The sequence below is a fragment of the Erythrolamprus reginae genome, chromosome 2, assembly GCF_031021105.1.
Source record: "Erythrolamprus reginae isolate rEryReg1 chromosome 2, rEryReg1.hap1, whole genome shotgun sequence".
Lineage (NCBI taxonomy): Eukaryota > Metazoa > Chordata > Lepidosauria > Squamata > Dipsadidae > Erythrolamprus > Erythrolamprus reginae.
The window spans coordinates 324,488,036-324,506,383 of record NC_091951.1 but is presented as its reverse complement, the minus strand read 5'-3'; the positions used below and the strand labels follow the sequence as shown (position 1 = coordinate 324,506,383).

General features: G+C 39.3%; 1 protein-coding gene across 1 annotated transcript; it reads left to right on the top strand.

The window, feature by feature from the left end:
* Positions 1-12,848, top strand: LOC139159028 (granzyme A-like). The gene is made up of 5 exons (XM_070736377.1): positions 1-72; positions 2,198-2,336; positions 5,090-5,225; positions 7,277-7,543; positions 12,329-12,848. Exons 1-5 carry the CDS (start codon positions 12-14, stop codon positions 12,482-12,484), a joined length of 759 nt encoding a protein of 252 aa, XP_070592478.1. The 5' UTR covers positions 1-11; the 3' UTR covers positions 12,485-12,848.
* Positions 12,849-18,348: the final 5,500 nt, after the last annotated feature.

The window sequence follows — 18,348 nt, the reverse complement described above, 5'->3', positions numbered from 1 at the left end:
AAAAAGCAGAGATGGTCCTTCTAATGGGCTTGTGGTTCACTGTTGTGATTTTTCTCCTCGGCATTCCCAGAGGTAAGTGCTAAATTATACTACTTTTTTTGTTCTTCATTCCTTTTCATTTCTGATAATGTCCCTTCAGAACAATCAATGAAAGGGGAAACCCAGTTTCTTTCAAATGTATGGATTTCTCTTTGAATTTGGACAGTGATGAAGAGAAAATAGCTCAGGTCACCTTCAGGCTGCACTGATACTGGCAATTTAGAAGACCCACAGAAAATATTCAAAGCTACAGTTATTAAGAAGGTAGTTTTATTACAGATACTAGAAAAACCATGAGTAATGGGGGAAAAGCAACTATTGTAAGATTCAGGAAATATGTATAGAAGAGTCCAAATCTAACATCTTTTGTCCTGTTCATGCAAGTTCACAGTCTTTAAGTGACAAGTGTGGTTAACATCAATACACAGTTGTTTTATCAGATTAATGAGATTTTTGCTTTTGACCATATCACACCTAACCCACATAGTACCAGAGTTTAGAATTGTATCAGGAAAGGACAACTTGAGTAAAATGTTGCATACAAATTGATTTAGATTTAGATTTATTAGAGTTGGAAGGGACCTTGTAGGTCATCCAGTCTGACCCCCCACTCAAGCAGGAGTCCCTACCCCATTTCCGACAAATGGCAGTCCAACCTCCCTTTGAAAGTCTCAAGTGGTGGAGTTCTCACAACCTCCACAGGCAAGCTGTTCCACTGGTTGATCACTCTCACCATCAGAAAGTTTCTCGATATTTCCAGATTGAATCTCTCCTTGGTCGATTTCTATCCCTTATTCCTTGTCTGGAATTCTGGTGCCTTGGAAAACAGCCTGACACACACACACCCTCTGTGGAAGCCCCTCAGGTATTGGAACATTGTTATCATGTCATCCCAGGTCATTCTCTTCGCCAAAATGCCCATGCCCAGTTCCTGCAACTGTTCTTCGTATGTTTTAGTTTCTAGTCCCCTTATCATCCTGGTTGCTCTCTTCTGCACTTTCTCTAGAGTTTCAACGTTGGGGGTTATTTTTGTAGACATGGTGCAGGATTGCAGTATTTAATTATTAAGCATTTGTATTATTGCATCAGAAACCCACAGTCTCAAAGCATAAGGGCAATGTGACTAGCCTTTATCAGTAATTAATAAGTTTGCTCCCTTTATATTGCTTTTTCCTTTTGAGTGTCTGCAGCAGAGATGTCGTGACATCCTGTTGACTAATTGGAGATGTGGCCATTGAATGGGTTATTGGGAAAGTGTTGGCAGAGAATAAAAACCCAGATGAGAACAGAAGAAGCATCAATCTTCCTCAACAAATCCGAATGAAGGGGGGAGAGAGAAACAGGGAGAATTTTTATTGTTGTTTTCTTATCTTTTCTCTGTTATTACTCCTTCATTCTTGTTCTCTCTGTTCTATTTCTTTCAATAAAGCACAACATAAATAAAAGTATTAACTAACTTTGTATTGTATGCATCAATAAAGACATTTGATTCAAATATAAACTTAGTTTATTAAGTTTAACTTAAACTTTAATTTAAAATTAATTGGTACTTAATTTTAAGCTTTTCATGAGACTCTGATTTGCTCAAGTACTAAAATTAAATACCAATTAATTTTAAATTAAAGTTTAAATTAAACTTAATAAACTAAGTTTATATTTAAATCAAATGTCTTTATTGTCTACAAAGCATGCAGAACATTTAGCTTTTTAGAATAGGATTGTCAGGCTATCCGGTAACATTGTGAAGTAATGCTCTTACAGACACATGTCACAATTCATTCAGATATTCAGTACACAAGATGTCATACAAAAAATAGACTTTTTACAAAAGTCTGAAAAGTAATCATTACATTTAGCTATTACCAAGCACAATAGAAGTGTACTTCTTTGATCCGGTGTTCTCCAGATGTAATCCCTAAAACTTCAAGATAACATACCAAAACTGGTATGTACTGCAATCTAAAGGAATGGAATGTGTGAATAAGTGCAAAAAAGGAAGATTGCTTTGATTGGTTGGTGATACCCCATCATAACACAACCTGTGAGCACTTTGTATGATGAAACATTTGCATGTTGTGTTGGCTTCTTTTTCCTCTTTAGCTAATGGATTAACTTAAAGTTAAAGTTGTGATTAGCTTGGCTTCTTCATTCTATTTAGATGACTGTGCCCAGATCATTGGAGGAAAAGAATCAGTTCCACATTCAAGACCTTTTATGGCCAAGATTACTGGCCCAATGCTTTGTGGGGGGACCCTCATCAAATCAAATTGGGTATTAACAGCAGCTCACTGCAAAATGTAAGTTTGGATGTTTTCCTAGGTTTTTATTTATTTATTTTTAAATTGTTGTTTTATTTTTATTTTTTTCAAGATAATATGCAATTTCGGGATGAGCAAACCTAAAGTTTCAACTCAAGTAAAATTGTTCTGGTGGTTATAATCTTTCAGGTAAATTGTTCCCTGATCCCAGCTTCTGGGCATAAATGTTAGTGGTGACAACAAAGCAAAGAAATTCAATTTATGTTTGTGTATGTTTAGATATATATATATATATATATATATATATATATATATATATATATATATATATATATATGTATTTATTTTGTCCAATACACAATGAGGGTTTTAGTGGGTATATATATATATATATATGTGTGTTTTCGTAGATTTTCACGGGTATATGTATGTAGATTGTTCTGAGTTCGGGTTTTGCCCCGTGTAATATTTTGAGTGTGTATATATGCTTGTGTGTGTGTCTGTTAGTATATGGGTTTTTTTAAATCTTTAAATATTTTAATTAATTGGATTATTTATGATTTGTTTTCACTTGTTGTGAGCCGCCCCGAGTCTTCGGAGAGGGGCGGCATACAAATCCAAATAATAAATAAATAAATAAATAAATATACACACACACACACACACAGAGAGAAAAATACATGAAGAAGGTTATAGACGAGATACTCATTGTAAAATATATCTAAGAAAGAATTGAAAAGAAGATATAGGAATAGAACATATCAATGAAAGAATAGAAGAAGAGATATAGGAATAGAAGAAAGGTATAGGAGAGCAATAGGACAGGGGACGGAAGGCACTCTAGTGCACTTGTAGTCGCCCCTTACTGACCTCTTAGGAATCTGGATAGGTCAACCGTAGATAACCGTAGATTGTATGTACAGTGTTCTCTCGATTTTCGCGGGTTCAAACTTCGCGGAAAGTCTATACCACGGTTTTTCAAAAATATTAATTAAAAAATACTTTGCGGGTTTTTTCTCTATACCATGGTTTTTCCCACCCGATGACGTCATATGTCATCACCAAACTTTCGTCTGCCTTTAATAAACATTTTTTTAAATAAACTTTAATAAATAAACATGGGGAGTAATAATCTAAATGGTTGCTAAGGGAATGGAAAATTGCAATTAAGGGGTTTAAAGTGTTAAGGGAAGGCTTGTGACACTGTTCATAGCCAAAAATAGTGTATTTACTTCCGCATCTCTACTTTGTGGAAATTCGACTTTCGCAGGCGGTCTCAGAACGCATCCCCCGCGAAAAGCGAGGGAACACTGTACATGTCTGTGTGTGTGTTACTAGAATTTCTCAATACCATAAATATGTACAAAAAGAGACTGAAAATACTAAAAAAGCTGGGGGGACAGAAAAGGAATTAAAAGAGAAGAAAATATGTATTCCTGATACTTTTTTTCTAATTCATAGAAACATAGAAGATTGACGGCAGAAAAAGACCTCATGGTCCATCTAGTCTGCCCTTATACTATTTCCCGTATTTTATCTTAGGGTGGATATATGTTTATACCAGGCATGTTTAATTCAGTTACTGTGGATTTTGATTTGAATTCCATGATCATAAAATCCAAACGGAATAATTTTGACCTCACTCCCACTCCCCAAATCTTGTTTAGATGGTCAGGCTCTAACCAGATGAAATGCTAGAAGCACAGTAGGGACAAACTGGGATAAACTGGGATAAACCAAAAACCTGGTCAAAATAGGAGACAAGATTGTGCTGGCATACTTATTAGTCAGAAATTGGAATCAATTTTCATAGATGGTATTAGAGAATTTTTCTATTTTCTCAAAATCCCTTTCCCAATATTTCTTTTCCATATAAAGTTAAGCATGACATTAATAAAACACACCTCCGTGCACATTATTGGTGTTATTGGCATATAATTTGTCTTCCCTTTGATTGTCCACCTCTAGAATATCCATTATATAGCTGTGAACGTTCACGTAATTTGTTATTGAACGTAGCCAGTAATGGGCAGTCAAAGTTTTACTGACACACTGAAGGTGTGGCTTATTTTGTGGGTGCGGCTTGATGGTCCTGTGACTGGGTAGGAGTGGCTTGCCAGCCATGTGACTAGGTGGGAGTGGCTAGAACGATCATCATCGTTCAAGTGAACTGTTAAGTCCTTGATTTACAACCTCCCCAGTGTCGGTCTCTGGGATGACAATTTGCTTCATGTTTCCTGCACTCTCCTTCCTGGGTCACAACCTGCCTCAGTCTGGGTAGCTAGGTGAATGGGTGGCAATCAGCTGTTGAGAAAAGAGGGGGGAGGAAATGCACCCCCTGGGATGGTCAACTGGAGCTGGGCACACAGCTTCATTTATATTATGAGCCACCCCAAGTCCTCGGAGAGGGGCGGCATACAAATCCAGTAAATAAATAAATTTCCACTGGTGGAACAGCATTCCACTCCCATCCTGCCTGCTGCCCACCCCCTAACGTAGCCAGAAATAGGCCATTGAAAGTATTTTGCATCTTCTGACAATATATATATTAACTTTCCCTGTTGAAATAATACTGCAATAAAAATTAAAGTAAAACTTGCTGTCTCCATATCTTAAATTAATGTGCCAGGATATAAACAATGTTAAATACAGTAGAATTTATTTCTGAAGAAACACAGAATATTGAACTGCCTAATAATGAAACTTAATATCCTTCAGCTGAGATTATAACGTGTTATACTTGCTAAAAATGAACTTTACTCAATTTTTATTTTACTGTCTTTCCTTTTTAGAACAGATCGCACTGAAGTTATTCTTGGAATTCATTCAGAAAAAGACTCACCAAAGCAAGTTTTCAGAGTTAAAAGGGACATTCCTCACCCGTGCTATGATAGTGCCACAAGGGAGAATGACATTAAGCTTCTTCAGGTACATTCTAAAGGATATACATAAATAATATACATGTAAAGGATGGTTTCTCCTTTTCTTTATGGGTACAGGGAGTCCTTAACTTACAACCATATTTGGGATTGGAACTTCTATTTATAAGTGAGGTGGTTGTTAAATAACTCATGGCAAATTTTATGACTTTTTTTTTGCTATGGTTATTAAGTTAATCATTGCAGGTGTTAAGTGAAACATTCAAATCCAGCTTCCCTCTACTGACTCTGCTGGTCAGAAGCCAACTAGGAAAGCTGCTAATAGCAATCACATGCCCTTAGTATGCCACCACAGACTCTGCAATGTGGGCAGGCGGGCGGGCGCTGCTGTGGGGAATCCGGTCTTGGGAGGGGCAGATCTGGCACTGCTGGTTGCAGCTGTCAGGTGGGGAGAAACGGCATCCTGCTCCATAGCGTTGGAAAACACTGCACTGCAGTTCATTTTTGGATGCGCAGCCGCACGGCCACGCACCTTAGACCATCATAGAAATCCATGCCATTTGCCAAGGGAACAAATGTTGATCATATGACGACAGTGGTGCTTCAATGGACATAAGTATGAGAACTGGTCACTTTTTTTGAGTGCCATCATAATCTAAACCAGCTAAACAAATGGTTGAAAGTTGAGGACTACCTGGATTGGAGATTGTTGAGATCATTGTTGAGATGTGTTGTTTGTTTTAATTGTATAAATTTTATATGTACAGTGTTCCCTCGATTTCCGCGGGTTCGAACTTCACGAAAAGTCTATACCACGGTTTAAAAAAATATTAATTAAAAAAATACTTCACAGGTTTTTTTCCTATACCATGGTTTTTCTTGCCCGATGACATCATATGTCATCGCCAAACTTTCGTCTGCCTTTAATAAATATTTTTTTAATAACCTTTAATAAATATACATGGTGAGTAATAATCTAAATGGTTGCTAATGGAATGGGAAATTGTAATTTAGGGGTTTAAAGTGTTAAGGGAAGGCTTGTGATACTGTTCATAGCCAAAGATTGTGTATTTACTTCCGCATCTCTACTTCGCGGAAATTTGACTTTCGCGGGCAGTCTCAGAATGCATCCCCTGTGAAAATCGAGGGAACATTATATGTCTAAAACCTCTTTAATGAGGGGCCGAATGTCAGCTAGCCTGCTGCTAGCTGTCATAGGGGTGGGGTCAGTGGAGAATTTTTCATTACAGTTTTGCAACTGCAGTCTGGGCTTTGCTTATCTCTCCAAGGTCATTTCTTCTAACTTTGGTATGCAGAGCCAGAGTTACCTAGCTAAAAGGGGGTTGAGCTCTACAGTTTGTTTCAATTTGCTGCTTTATGTTTTGCCTCAGATCTTGCCTGAAACTTTTTGCATTTGGTTCCCTCATAGTAAAAGTACCTTTTCTCTGAATCTATGGAGCCAAGGGTTTTTCCATTCCTAGGAATTGGATGTAGGAAGCCTTGACACAGATATACATACCCTTGCAGAAAGCAGCTAAATACATGAGATTTAGCTCTAGCCTTGAGAAAGGAAGCGAAGAAGAAACAATTATTTATTCGTGTTGTTGATCTGGCCTACTTCAAAGGGTTGGCAAGCAGCCCATAAGAGGAGCCTGACAGTTGGGGCCCATAGGAATCACCACTGACAATGGCAGTAGTGAAATAAAGAATATTCTCACACTAATATGTTGGAAATGTTATTATTATTTTTATTGGATTAATAGCAATTAATTAATTGCTTTTCTCTTTCATTTCAGAGATGGAGAGCAAGAGGGAGGAATTCTTATTTCTATATAAATGATCAGCAGGTGTAAAATTACCCATACGTTCAAAGTATTAATGTTGTTACTATTCCTATTATGGTTTGTTTTTATTGCAAGCAGCTCAGATGGTATAAATGTTGCTTCTTGGACCCATTGAGTCTGCACAATATTGCAATGTAGGTCAGGCTGAGATAGGGAACTCTCCAAGTTGCAAGTCTAACATGTGATGCATTACACACCATATTGATTATTAATGTAAAGATTAATCTTTTTGACCTTCCCTCTTGTCTCATTTAAGCTTGATAAAGAAGCAAAACTTAACAAGAACGTCGCCATCGTCAACTGGGCGTATGGTGACCTTCAGGAAGGAACACAGTGCCTGGTAGCTGGCTGGGGGGTTATTGAGAGTGAATCTAGAATACCATCAGACGTCCTCCGTGAAGTTAATGTCACTGTCATTGCAAGAAGCACCTGCAATGATCGACAGCACTATTATCACCACCATCAAGTGACAATGAATATGGTCTGTGCTGGTGACAAGAAAGGAGGCAAGGACGCATGTGCTGTAAGTATATCCATCTACCTGCTCTGAATGTTTGAAACTCAAAAATAGTATACTGAAAGCAGAATTTGAACGAATGAGTAATCGTACCTGCATGCCTCTAGTATTCTAAGAAATCAAAGCCTTCAACTGTAACATTAGTAAAATCTTCCCATCATAAATTCAATCACAAAAATATCTGGAATAATATATCCTTCCAGATTGACAGTATTATAGTATGTGATGATTCTTTTTTTTTTAAGTACAGCCAGTCCTCAACTCATGATCCCAACCAATGAGGGACCGCACTTGCCTCAATTTACCGGGATGGGTGGCGGGTATAGATGGGCGGCTGGCAGGCACGTGCATGCAGGCGGGGCTCAGGCACATGCGCGGAAGCAAAAAATCAGCGAAAATCTAGGAATGTAAGTCTAGTTTCGTAGAGTATTCTTTTTCAAGTGGAGACACAGTTCCAAAGTTAGCTTTGATTATTGCCACATGCTCTACATGGGACCACTGTTTCCTGTAATGTGTGCGGCTGCGCGGCTGTGTGGCTCTGCACCCAAAAACAAAATTGTTTCTCCCCACCTGACAGCTTCAACTGGCAACCAAGCTGTCAGGCAGGAAGAAACTCCCGTGGGTCAGAGCCCCACCAATTTGCTCCCACCCATGCCGATCCTCCATACAGTCTTTCTTCTTGGCGGGGGTGCCGCTCTGGAAAGAAGAGGCACACGGAGCCCCCGGCCACCATCTCCGGACTGAAGGGACCGGAGCGATGTCCGCACATTTTCCCCCCTTCTACACACTGCTGCTGGCTGCGCGAAGTAAAGAGGCAAAGAGTGGTGGAGTTTGAGGGGGAGGGAATGAGAGAGAGAAAGGGAGTGAAATGAGAAAATGATGGAGGGAAAGAAATAATATACTATAGAGGGATAATACTATAGAGGGATATAACATTGCTTTCAGCTGTACGGATTCAGCTCCAGTGATCGTAAAAGCCGATGTCTTAGAAGAACTTGAACGATTAAAGATAAATAAGGCAATGGGTCCAGATGGCATTCACCCCAGAGTTCTTAAAGAACTCTACCCCCCTGACTGATTTGTTTAACCAATCCCTGTTAACAGGAAATGTTCCTGAGGATTGGAGAATGGCCAGTGTTGTGCCTATCCACAAGAAGGGCAGTAGAGAAGAAACTGGTAACTACAGGCCAGTTAGCTTGATATCAGTTATAGTTAAAATGATGGAGACTCTACTCAAAAAGAGGATAAATCAGCACCTAAAAAAAAATAACTTATTGGACCCAAATCAGCATGGCTTTACTGAAGGCAAATCATGTCAGACTAATCTCATTGATTTATTTGATTATGTTGGATCAAGGTGGTGCCGTGGATATTGCCTATCTGGACTTCAGCAAAGCCTTTGATACGGTTCCACATAAAGAGCTGATAGATAAATTAGTGAAGATTGGACTTAATCCCTGGATAGTTCAGTGGAGTTCAAGCTGGCTGAAGCGTAGACATCAGAGAGTTATTGTTAATGACGAGTATTCTGAGCAGAGACAGGTTACAAGCGGTGTGCCACAAGGGTCTGTTCTGGGTCCTATTCTTTTTGATATGTTTGTGAGTGACATAGGGGAATGTCTGGTAGGGAAGGTTTGCCTATTTGCCGATGACTCTAAAGTGTGCAATAAGGTTGATATTCCTGGAGGGGTCTGTAATATGGTAAATGATTTAGCTTTACTAGATAAATGGTCAAAGCAATGGAAACTGCAGTTTAATGTTTCCAAATGTAAAATAATGCACTTGGGGAAAAGGAATCCTCAATCTGAGTATTGCATTGGCAGTTCTGTGTTAGCAAAAACTTCAGAAGAGAAGGATTTAGGGGTAGTGATTTCTGACAGTCTCAAAATGGGTGAGCAGTGTGGTCGGACGGTAGGAAAAGCAAGTAGGATGCTTGGCTGCATAGCTAGAAGTATAACAAGCAGGAAGAGTGAGGTTGTGATCCCCTTATATAGAGCGCTGGTGAGACCACATTTGTAGTACTGTGTTCAGTTCTGGAGACCTCACCTACAAAAAGATATTGACAAAATTTAATGGGTCCAAAGACGGGCTACAAGAATGGTGGAAGGTCTTAAGTATAAAACGTATCAGGAAAGACTTAATGAACTCAATCTGTATAGTCTGGAGGACAGAAGGAAAAGGGGGGGACATGATCGAAACATTTAAATATGTTAAAGGGTTAAATAAGGTTCAGGAGGGAATTGTTTTTAATAGGAAAGTGAACACAAGAACAAGGGAACACAATCTGAAGTTAGTTGGGGGAAAGATCAAAGGCAACATGAGAAAATATTATTTTACTGAAAGACTAGTAGATCCTTGGAACAAACTTCCAGCAGACGTGGTTGGTAAATCCACAGTAACTGAATTTAAACATGCCTGGGAAAAACATATATTGTAAGATAAAATACAGGAAATAGTATAAGGGCAGACTAGATGGACCATGAGGTCTTTTTCTGCCGTCAGTCTTCTATGTTTCTATGTTTCTATTTTTCTAATGAGGGAGAGAAAATAGAGGCAAATGAGAGAAAGATTGAGAGAGAGAGAGAATGAGAGAGGGAGAAGAGGGGAAACAAATGAGAGAGAAGGGAGAGAAAGAAAAAGGGAGAGGAAAGATAGAGAAAAACAGAAATGAATGTGAGAGAAATGAGAGCAAAAAGGAAGGAGAAACAAATGAGAGAGAGAAGGGGGAGAAGGAGAGGTACACAGAAATGAGAGAGTCCTGGAGGGAAACAATGAGAGAAAGGGAAAAGAGGAAAAAGAGAGAGAGAAGTAGAGAGAAAGAAAGAAAAGTGAAAGAGAGGGAGGGAATGAGAGAAGTGGAAAGGAAGGAAGGAGGGGAGGGAGGGAGGCAGGGAGGAGAAATGGAGGCAGGAAGGAAGGGAGGGAGGCAGGGAGGCAGGGAAGGAGAAAGAATGAAATGAATGGAGGGAGGGATTAAGGAACGACTGGGGGGGGGTTAAATTTTTTTAAAAAAATTGTCTCAACATACATTCAAACAATACAGTGTACCATCTAATTTTCCATGAATAAAGTACAGTATTTTGTTAGTAACTAATATCAATCATCAAAAAAGTTGCAAATGGTTTTTTTTCTAATTTTGTCTTCCAGTTACATACATTCTCTTTTAATTAAATTCCCTCCTTAATGTTTCTTCAAAAAGTACAATACCAATTATATTTCTAACTTATTAACCATTAAATTGCCAAAGTGCTTCCTTCTTTCTTTATACATTTTTCTATAAACCAAGAAAACCTTATACAGTGGTTCCTCGTGATATGAACCCCTCGTGATACGAACCCGGGGTTCAGAAATTTTTTGCCTCTTCTTACGAACTTTTTTCGGCTTATGAACCCACCGCAGATCGCAAAATGGTGCTCCACTGGGCGCCGCCGCCCGGCTGTCACCTTTTAAAACAGCCGGGGGGCTTCTCGGCGTTCTCCCGAACTCGAACCTGAACTTTTCAGGTTCGGGTTTGGGTTCCGGAGTCCGCCGAGAAGCGACCGGCTGTTTCATAAGGTTACAGCCGGGCGCCGCCACTCAGCAGAGCGCCGTTTTTGCGATCAGCGGCAGCGTTTTTGGCCGATCTGGAGGCAGGAAAGGAGGTGGGGAATCCCAATGGGGAATTCCATGGGCGGAGCTTTGACGTCACGAAGACGTCCACCCCTTTGATCATGTGATCAATACATGGCCACCAATTCATATTTATGACCGTTGCTGTGTCTTGAGGTCACATGACCCCCTTTTGTGACCGTCTCACAAGCAAAGACAGTGGAGGAGTGGTGGCAGAGAAGCAAGATTCTCTTAACAACTGAGTTTCTAACCAATCCACGCCCAGGCATGAATTCAATTCAATTCAATTTATTAGATTTGTATGCCGCCCTTCTCCGAAGACTCATGAAAATGTGCCGATCAGACATTATACTTTTCCGCCCAAACCGGAAAAAAATTAGAGGGAACATTGCATGGGACTACCCTTGAAACGCGTTCGGAGACTAGAGCTGGTTCAAAATGCAACCTCGCGAGCCATAGTAGGATACCAAGGAACACCTATATAACTCCATCCCTCTGCGAGGTGTATTAGCTACCAATTGGTCTCCAGACACAATTCAAAGTGTGGGTTATTACCTTTAAAGGCCTACATGGCTTAGGACCAGGCAATTTACGGGACCGCCTACTACCTCATACTTCCCTACGACCAATCAGGACGCACAGAGTTGGCCTTCTCCAGGTCTCATCTGACAAACAATATCGGTTGGTGGGGCCACAAGGAAGAGCCTTTTCTGTGGCAGCTCCAACCCTTTGGAACCAACTGCCCCCAGAAATTTGCATTATCCCTTCCCTACTAGCCTTTGGGAAAGGCTAGTAAGATCAGGCTTTTCCAGCGAGCCTGGGATCGTGAATTAGTTAGTGTATATATGTTTCTTTTAGGGGTATAAAATTATACTGGTTGTGTATTTATCGCTCTTGTCTGTTATATTATTGGTATTTATTCTCATGACTGTAAGCAGTAATAAATAGATAAATAAATAGATAAATAAATAAATATAGTAGTCTAACCAGGAGATGGCAATGACATGAATCCTTCATTATTGTATATTATCATTGTCCATTAAAAGCGAAAATCATATAGAGTCGCTGTACCAGCCAGATGGGCAACATAGAGATTTTACAAATAAATAAATTAAATACAACACCTGCAAATAATGCAAAATCTCTCTTCTCCCCACCCACCCCTTTTTCTCCCTTGTGCAGGGTGATTCTGGTGGTCCTTTGATATGCAAAGGGGAACAAAGAGCCATCGTTTCCTTTGGCAAAAACTGTGGAAAAGCTCAGTATCCTGGTGTCTACACCCTTCTGACACATAAATATTATAAATGGATAAAGAGTGTTATACAAGGCAGTTTATAGAATTATTGTTTGATGCTGGCATTCTTTTTTTATTATATTCATTCATTATGGTTTCCAGCCTTTTCCCTCCAGATGCCTTTGACTAATAACACCATACTAAGCTGACACAAAAATACTGAGCCTGCCAGCTAAATGAAATTTGGCTCAGAAATTTCCTTTATAAAAGCTAAGCATAAGGTTCTAGAAATCATTTATCTTTATTTTACTCTCTGTGTGTGGGTAATTACCTTGCTAGATAAAGTAATTCCCATATTTATCACAAATGAAATGGGAGTTTATTTCCAGAAAGCAGAAGAAAATAAATCCTGTTGAAAACCGTCTTGTTATTGGTTCTTTTGTTGTTGTCATTCATCTGTGCTATGTATCCAGTGTTTCAGAGGTAGGTTCCTCCTGGTTCTGTCCAGTTCACTCGAACTGGTAGCAATCTGCTGGTGATGTCACAATGATGTCATGGATCCGGTTAGGTAAATGCTGGTTCGTGGGCACCACCACCTTTAAAAAAAATTTTAAAAAAAATTCTGGCTTTTTCCTTCTGTGCATGCAGACATCATCATTCAATCGTTTCAAATAAAGGCTGGACAAGAATTTGTCCGAGATGATATGAGGCAGGGGATTGACTACAAGGGGAGTTATCTGAAGTTAGTTGGGGAAAAGATCAAAAGCAACGTGAGAAAATATTATTTTACCGAAAGAGTAGTAGATGCTTGGAACAAACTTCCAGCAGACGTGGTTGGTAAATCCACAGTAACTGAATTTAAACAGGCCTGGGATAAACATATATCCATTGTAAGATAAAATACAGGAAATAGTATAAGGGCAGACTAGATGGACCATGAGGTCTTTTTCTGCCGTCAGTCTTCTATGTTTCTATGTTTCTATGAGTTTATCTGCAAGACATGTGGTATGATAAACGTAGAGGGAGTGAGAGGACACCAAGCCAGCAAGCTCAAATCTTTTCACGGACTGCTCGGAAGAAAGAAGTCAAGGAGTGTTCTTGACTTTTGTTAAGCATTTGGGGAGAAATTAGAACAGAGAGATGGATATACAGTGGTACCTCTACCTACGAATGCCCATACCTACAAACTTTTCTAGATGCGAACGGGGTGTTCAAGATTTTTTTGCCTCTTCTCACAAACCATTTTCCACTTATGAACCCGAGCCTCCAAAACTGTAACCGCTCCTGGAGGAGAAAAAGAAGGAGAGGCCAGAGCGTCACACACACACACACACACACACACACACACACTCGGGGAGGAAACAGGGCCGGCTAAGGCAGGGAGAAGCCTCCATGGGGCCTCTCTAGGAATTATTATTATTATCATTTATTAGACTTGTATGCTGCCCTTCTCCAAAGACTCGGGGCGGCTCACAGAATACAATACAAAAAACAATATGAATACAACTCTAATTAGTTAAAAAACTATAAGCTAAAATCCCATTACATTAAAAAGCAGTCAATTAATTAGAGAAAGCAAGTAGGATGCTTGGCTGCATAGCTAGAGGTATAACAAGCAGGAAGAGGGAGATTATGATCCCACTATATAGAATGATGGTGAGACCACATTTGGAATACTGTGTTCAGTTCTGGAGACCTCACCTACAAAAAGATATTGACAAAATTGAACGGGTCCAAAGACGGGCTACAAGAATGGTGGAAGGTCTTAAGCATAAAACGTATCAGGAAAGACTTAATTTTACTGAAAGAGTAGTAGATCCTTGGAACAAACTTCCAGCAGATGTGGTAGGTAAATCCACAGTAACTGAATTTAAACATGCCTGGGATAAACATATATCCATCCTAAGATAAAATACAGAAAATAGTATAAGGGCAGACTAGATGGACCATGAGGTCTTTTTCTGCCGTCAGACTTCTATGTTTCTATGTTTCTATTAACTCAGTCACATCCATACATAACATTTAATGGTCAGAGGGGGGGGGGGAATCTCCTGGGAGGAAACAGGGCCGGAAAAGGCAGGGAGAAGCCTCCATGGGACTTCTGTAGGAATCTCCTGGGAGGAAACATTAGGTTTACATTACGCTTGAATCGATTGTGTGCTCATGTATTGTTGCGGTTGAAGCTGAAGAAATCGTTGACAGGTAGGACATTGTGATAAATGATTTTATGAACTATATTTAGGTCCGATCCAAGACGCCAAAGTTCTAGGCTAGCTAAGCCCAAAATTTCAAGTCTGGTGGAATTAAGGTATTCTGTTGCAAGCAGAGGAATGGAGGATTCTTCTTGTGAAATATTTTTGGACTCTCTCTGTTATATTGATATCTGATATGCAGTGTGGGTTCCAAACAGGTGAGCTGTATTCAAGAATTGGTATAGCAAATTTTTGTAAACTCTGGTTAGTAGATTAATATTGCCTGAGAAAAAGCTATGCAAGATTAGATTGATAACTCTTAGTGCATTTTTGGCAATGTTGTTACAGTGGGCTCTGACACTTAGCTCATTAGATATGAATACTCCAAGGTCCTTGACAGAGTCCTGTCCTCCAATGTATATGCTGTTTTTATTACTGTTGTTAGCCACCCTGAGTCTACGGAGAGGGGCGGCATACAAATCCAATAAATAAATAAATAAATAAATAATATTCTTATGATGCATTTAATCTGCTTCTTCTATATTTACCTGACACTTTAAATGACTTCTTTGTTATTTTGCATTTATTTCCATTCACCTCCATTCCATACCAATCTACCTTTTGATCCTTCCATCATAAAATATAGTTTTGAAGATTCTTCTTCTTAAAGAAAAAAAATGAATTATGGACTAAAGCAGTAGAATTGCAGCTGTGGGTAAAGGCAACAGGAAGGAAGCAAGAACAGAGTTGTTTTATTATTTATAGCAGCACAGAGTCCAAAGGTGTTTTGTAGACCTTTCTTGCACACAGGTATAACTGAATGCCAATTACAGTAGGGTCTAAACAAGAAGAAATATCACTTCTTGAATAGCAAATGTCATTTGTATTTTGGTGGCATTGTTGCAAACTGGCAATCTTAGTTCTGTAAACATTTCTTTCCTTACTCTCAGATCACATTACCAAAAGGAAGTTTTCTTTGATAGCACAGCTATGTGAATAAATGAATCGATTTGGAAGATAAACCAAAGATTTATCTTAGCCACAGAGAGCAGGTTCCATTCTCAAAACATTCCTGTTCCTTTTTGTGTTCATCTCAGCATTGTTCACCAACAACATTAAAATTATCTTAATAGCAACAATAAAAACAATAACAAAAATAACAACAATAACAACAATAACAAAAACAATAAAAACAACAACAACAATAATAATAATAATAATAATAATAATAATAATAATAATAATAATAATAATAATACTGTTCTGTCTGGGTCACTCCGGAAGCTATGACCAACCCAAAAAGATAAGCCAGACACACCGGTAAAATTCAAATACAGTTTTATAATGTTCAAGAGAAACGAAGCTAACAGAAAATGTCCTTACAAAGCAGGAAAACACTGGAACTCCAAATATATACACGAAGGCAATTGTCCATGCATCAATATAGGATTCTTGCTGCCAAGACGAGGCTGTAGATAAAAGACATACACCTCCCACGGGTCTTCAAGACTGCTGGGCCACAAGCCAGGAACAGAGACGCCGAGAAACAATGCAGGTTACAGCAACTCCAAACTGATAACACTCCACATGGCTTCAAGAGTTTGCCTGCCTCATAAACCCTTCCCTGCTAATGAGGACCACACCCAAGCCCTGGTGTTCCTTATTCAATGCTGATAATATTTCTTCAATTGATCCTTCCTTTTATCTAAACGTCTCTGTCGCATGTTAATGACAACTTGTGCTTCGTCACTTAATGACTCCAAAGACTCCAAGCTACTGGCTGGGGAGAGCCCCTCCCCGGGGCTCCCATGCTGTTCTTCCTCGTCACATTCCTGACTGTACTCTCCCCCGTCCGACTGCTCAGACCCCTCCTCTTCGCTGTCAGCCTCTTCCAGGCATGGAGCCAGCAGAGACGTAGCTGGTCTTTGATCTGCCTCAGGCTGAACCACAACAAATAATAATCATAATAATTTGTTAGATTTGTATGTCGCCCCTCTCCGAAGACTCAGGGTGGCATACAAATCTAAGAAACTAGCATGGAATATGGAAGGCCCCATATAATCTCAAAGACATTGTGAGAACATGCCATTATAATATAAACATATTTAATATCATAGTTACTAGGTCCTGATTCTCAAATTCCTTATTAGATTATTTTAAAGGATAGCAATTCCAACTATAATTAGGCCATTTAAAATCTCACTGGAATTAAAGGCATGTATTTAGCTTTATGTAGGATTTTAACCAATGCGAAAAAGAAGATTAAATAGGTCAGTTTATTTAGTCATGACCAGTCTTTCTTGTGAATGCGCTCAAAAGGTAACAAGTAGACTTCACTAATTTGCCATACAGTTGTGGAAGCCAACCAGCAGAATGCAAAAATAAAAGTGTTCATAAGGGATAACCTATAGGGCTGCCAATTGCTGCAAAGGCAGAATAACGACGCAGACACAGAGCTGGATTTAAAAGTGGGTCATTTTTATTAATTAAAATTAATTAATATTTAATTAATTTAATTCAACCTAACATGGACCCACAGAGGTCAACTGAATTACTTCCAGGGCGGAAATGATGTCACAAAAACTTCCGGGGCAACTATGGGCGTAGCTCCATGCTGATCCGGGTGAAGGGGCCGCGCCCTCACCTGGATCCCAGCCATGCCATGCATGTGGGAGGTCTCGCTGTCCAACCCCTTAAAGGTGATTAGAATGGGCGAGACCCAAAGGCAGGTTCTCCCCAAATTGCTCAGATCGAATTAAAGGCGCCATGAGCCCTTGGAGAGAATCTGCCAATCATCCCAAGATACCCAACGGAGAACACGCATTTACTAAACACCTCCCAAGGAGGAGGAGGAGGAGGAGGAGGAGGAGGAGGAGGAGGAGGAGGAGGAGATTTGGAAATGCTACACATTCCCTTCACTCAGTTTTTTTTTAAAAAAAATATTGAATTCTTTGAAACAAATAACAAACAAACACATATAAAAAATAGACACATCATACAATTCAGTTTTATTACATTATCTGTCATCCCCACCAAGTGAACCAGATAAATTAATTCCACTTTTTAAAATAAGGCTACATGGACAGGATCCTGTAAGTCTGAAAGCTGAATTCTCTCCCATCTCCTTTACATCCCAAGAAACTAGGGAGGGTCTCTTACTCTGCCTGTCTATGAGCTTTTCTGACTCTTATCTGACCACATTCTCAGCAATGTTTCTGTGCTTTGTCTCCCAGGTATTTCCCATCTACCTACCATTATTTCACCAGAGTGCCCTATATTTTTACACTTTCAAGGCAAAGGTTTAGTCTTCAGCCGAAAGACTAATAGTCATTTTCAGAAATGACTATTAGGTAGACTGCAACCTTCTTTCTATAATAGTATCTTTATGGTATCTTCTGCGACACGGGGACAATAAGGCAGATAAGCCTGCGTAGAATATAACTTATAACCTGCTTAAATAAGAACTCTTTGGAAACCCAATTTATTGGAAAGATGGTAAAATGCCCGATCAAACTAGAAAGGGAAAAGTGAACAATGTACCGTAATTTAGCAACATGACATACAATGGGTTTGTGAGCCCCCTGCTCGGCAGAAATGACTATTAGGTAGACTGCAACCTTCTTTCTAAAATAGTATCTTTATGGTATCTTCTGTGACATGGTAACAATAAGGCAGATAAACCTGGAGAAGCAGCCACACATCAAACATTTTATCTTCGTGTATGTAAACTGGACATTTTAAGAAACTCATATTTCTTTTATTCATGCAACCTTTTC

Bases quoted from the DNA above. Each gene is read 5' to 3' on its own strand.
- LOC139159028 (XM_070736377.1), top strand. From the start codon at position 12: ATGGTCCTTCTAATGGGCTTGTGGTTCACTGTTGTGATTTTTCTCCTC. The intron at 73-2,197 runs GTAAGTGCTAAA...CATTCTATTTAG, and splicing joins TCTCCTCGGCATTCCCAGAG to ATGACTGTGCCCAGATCATT. The intron at 2,337-5,089 runs GTAAGTTTGGAT...TTTCCTTTTTAG, and splicing joins ACAGCAGCTCACTGCAAAAT to AACAGATCGCACTGAAGTTA.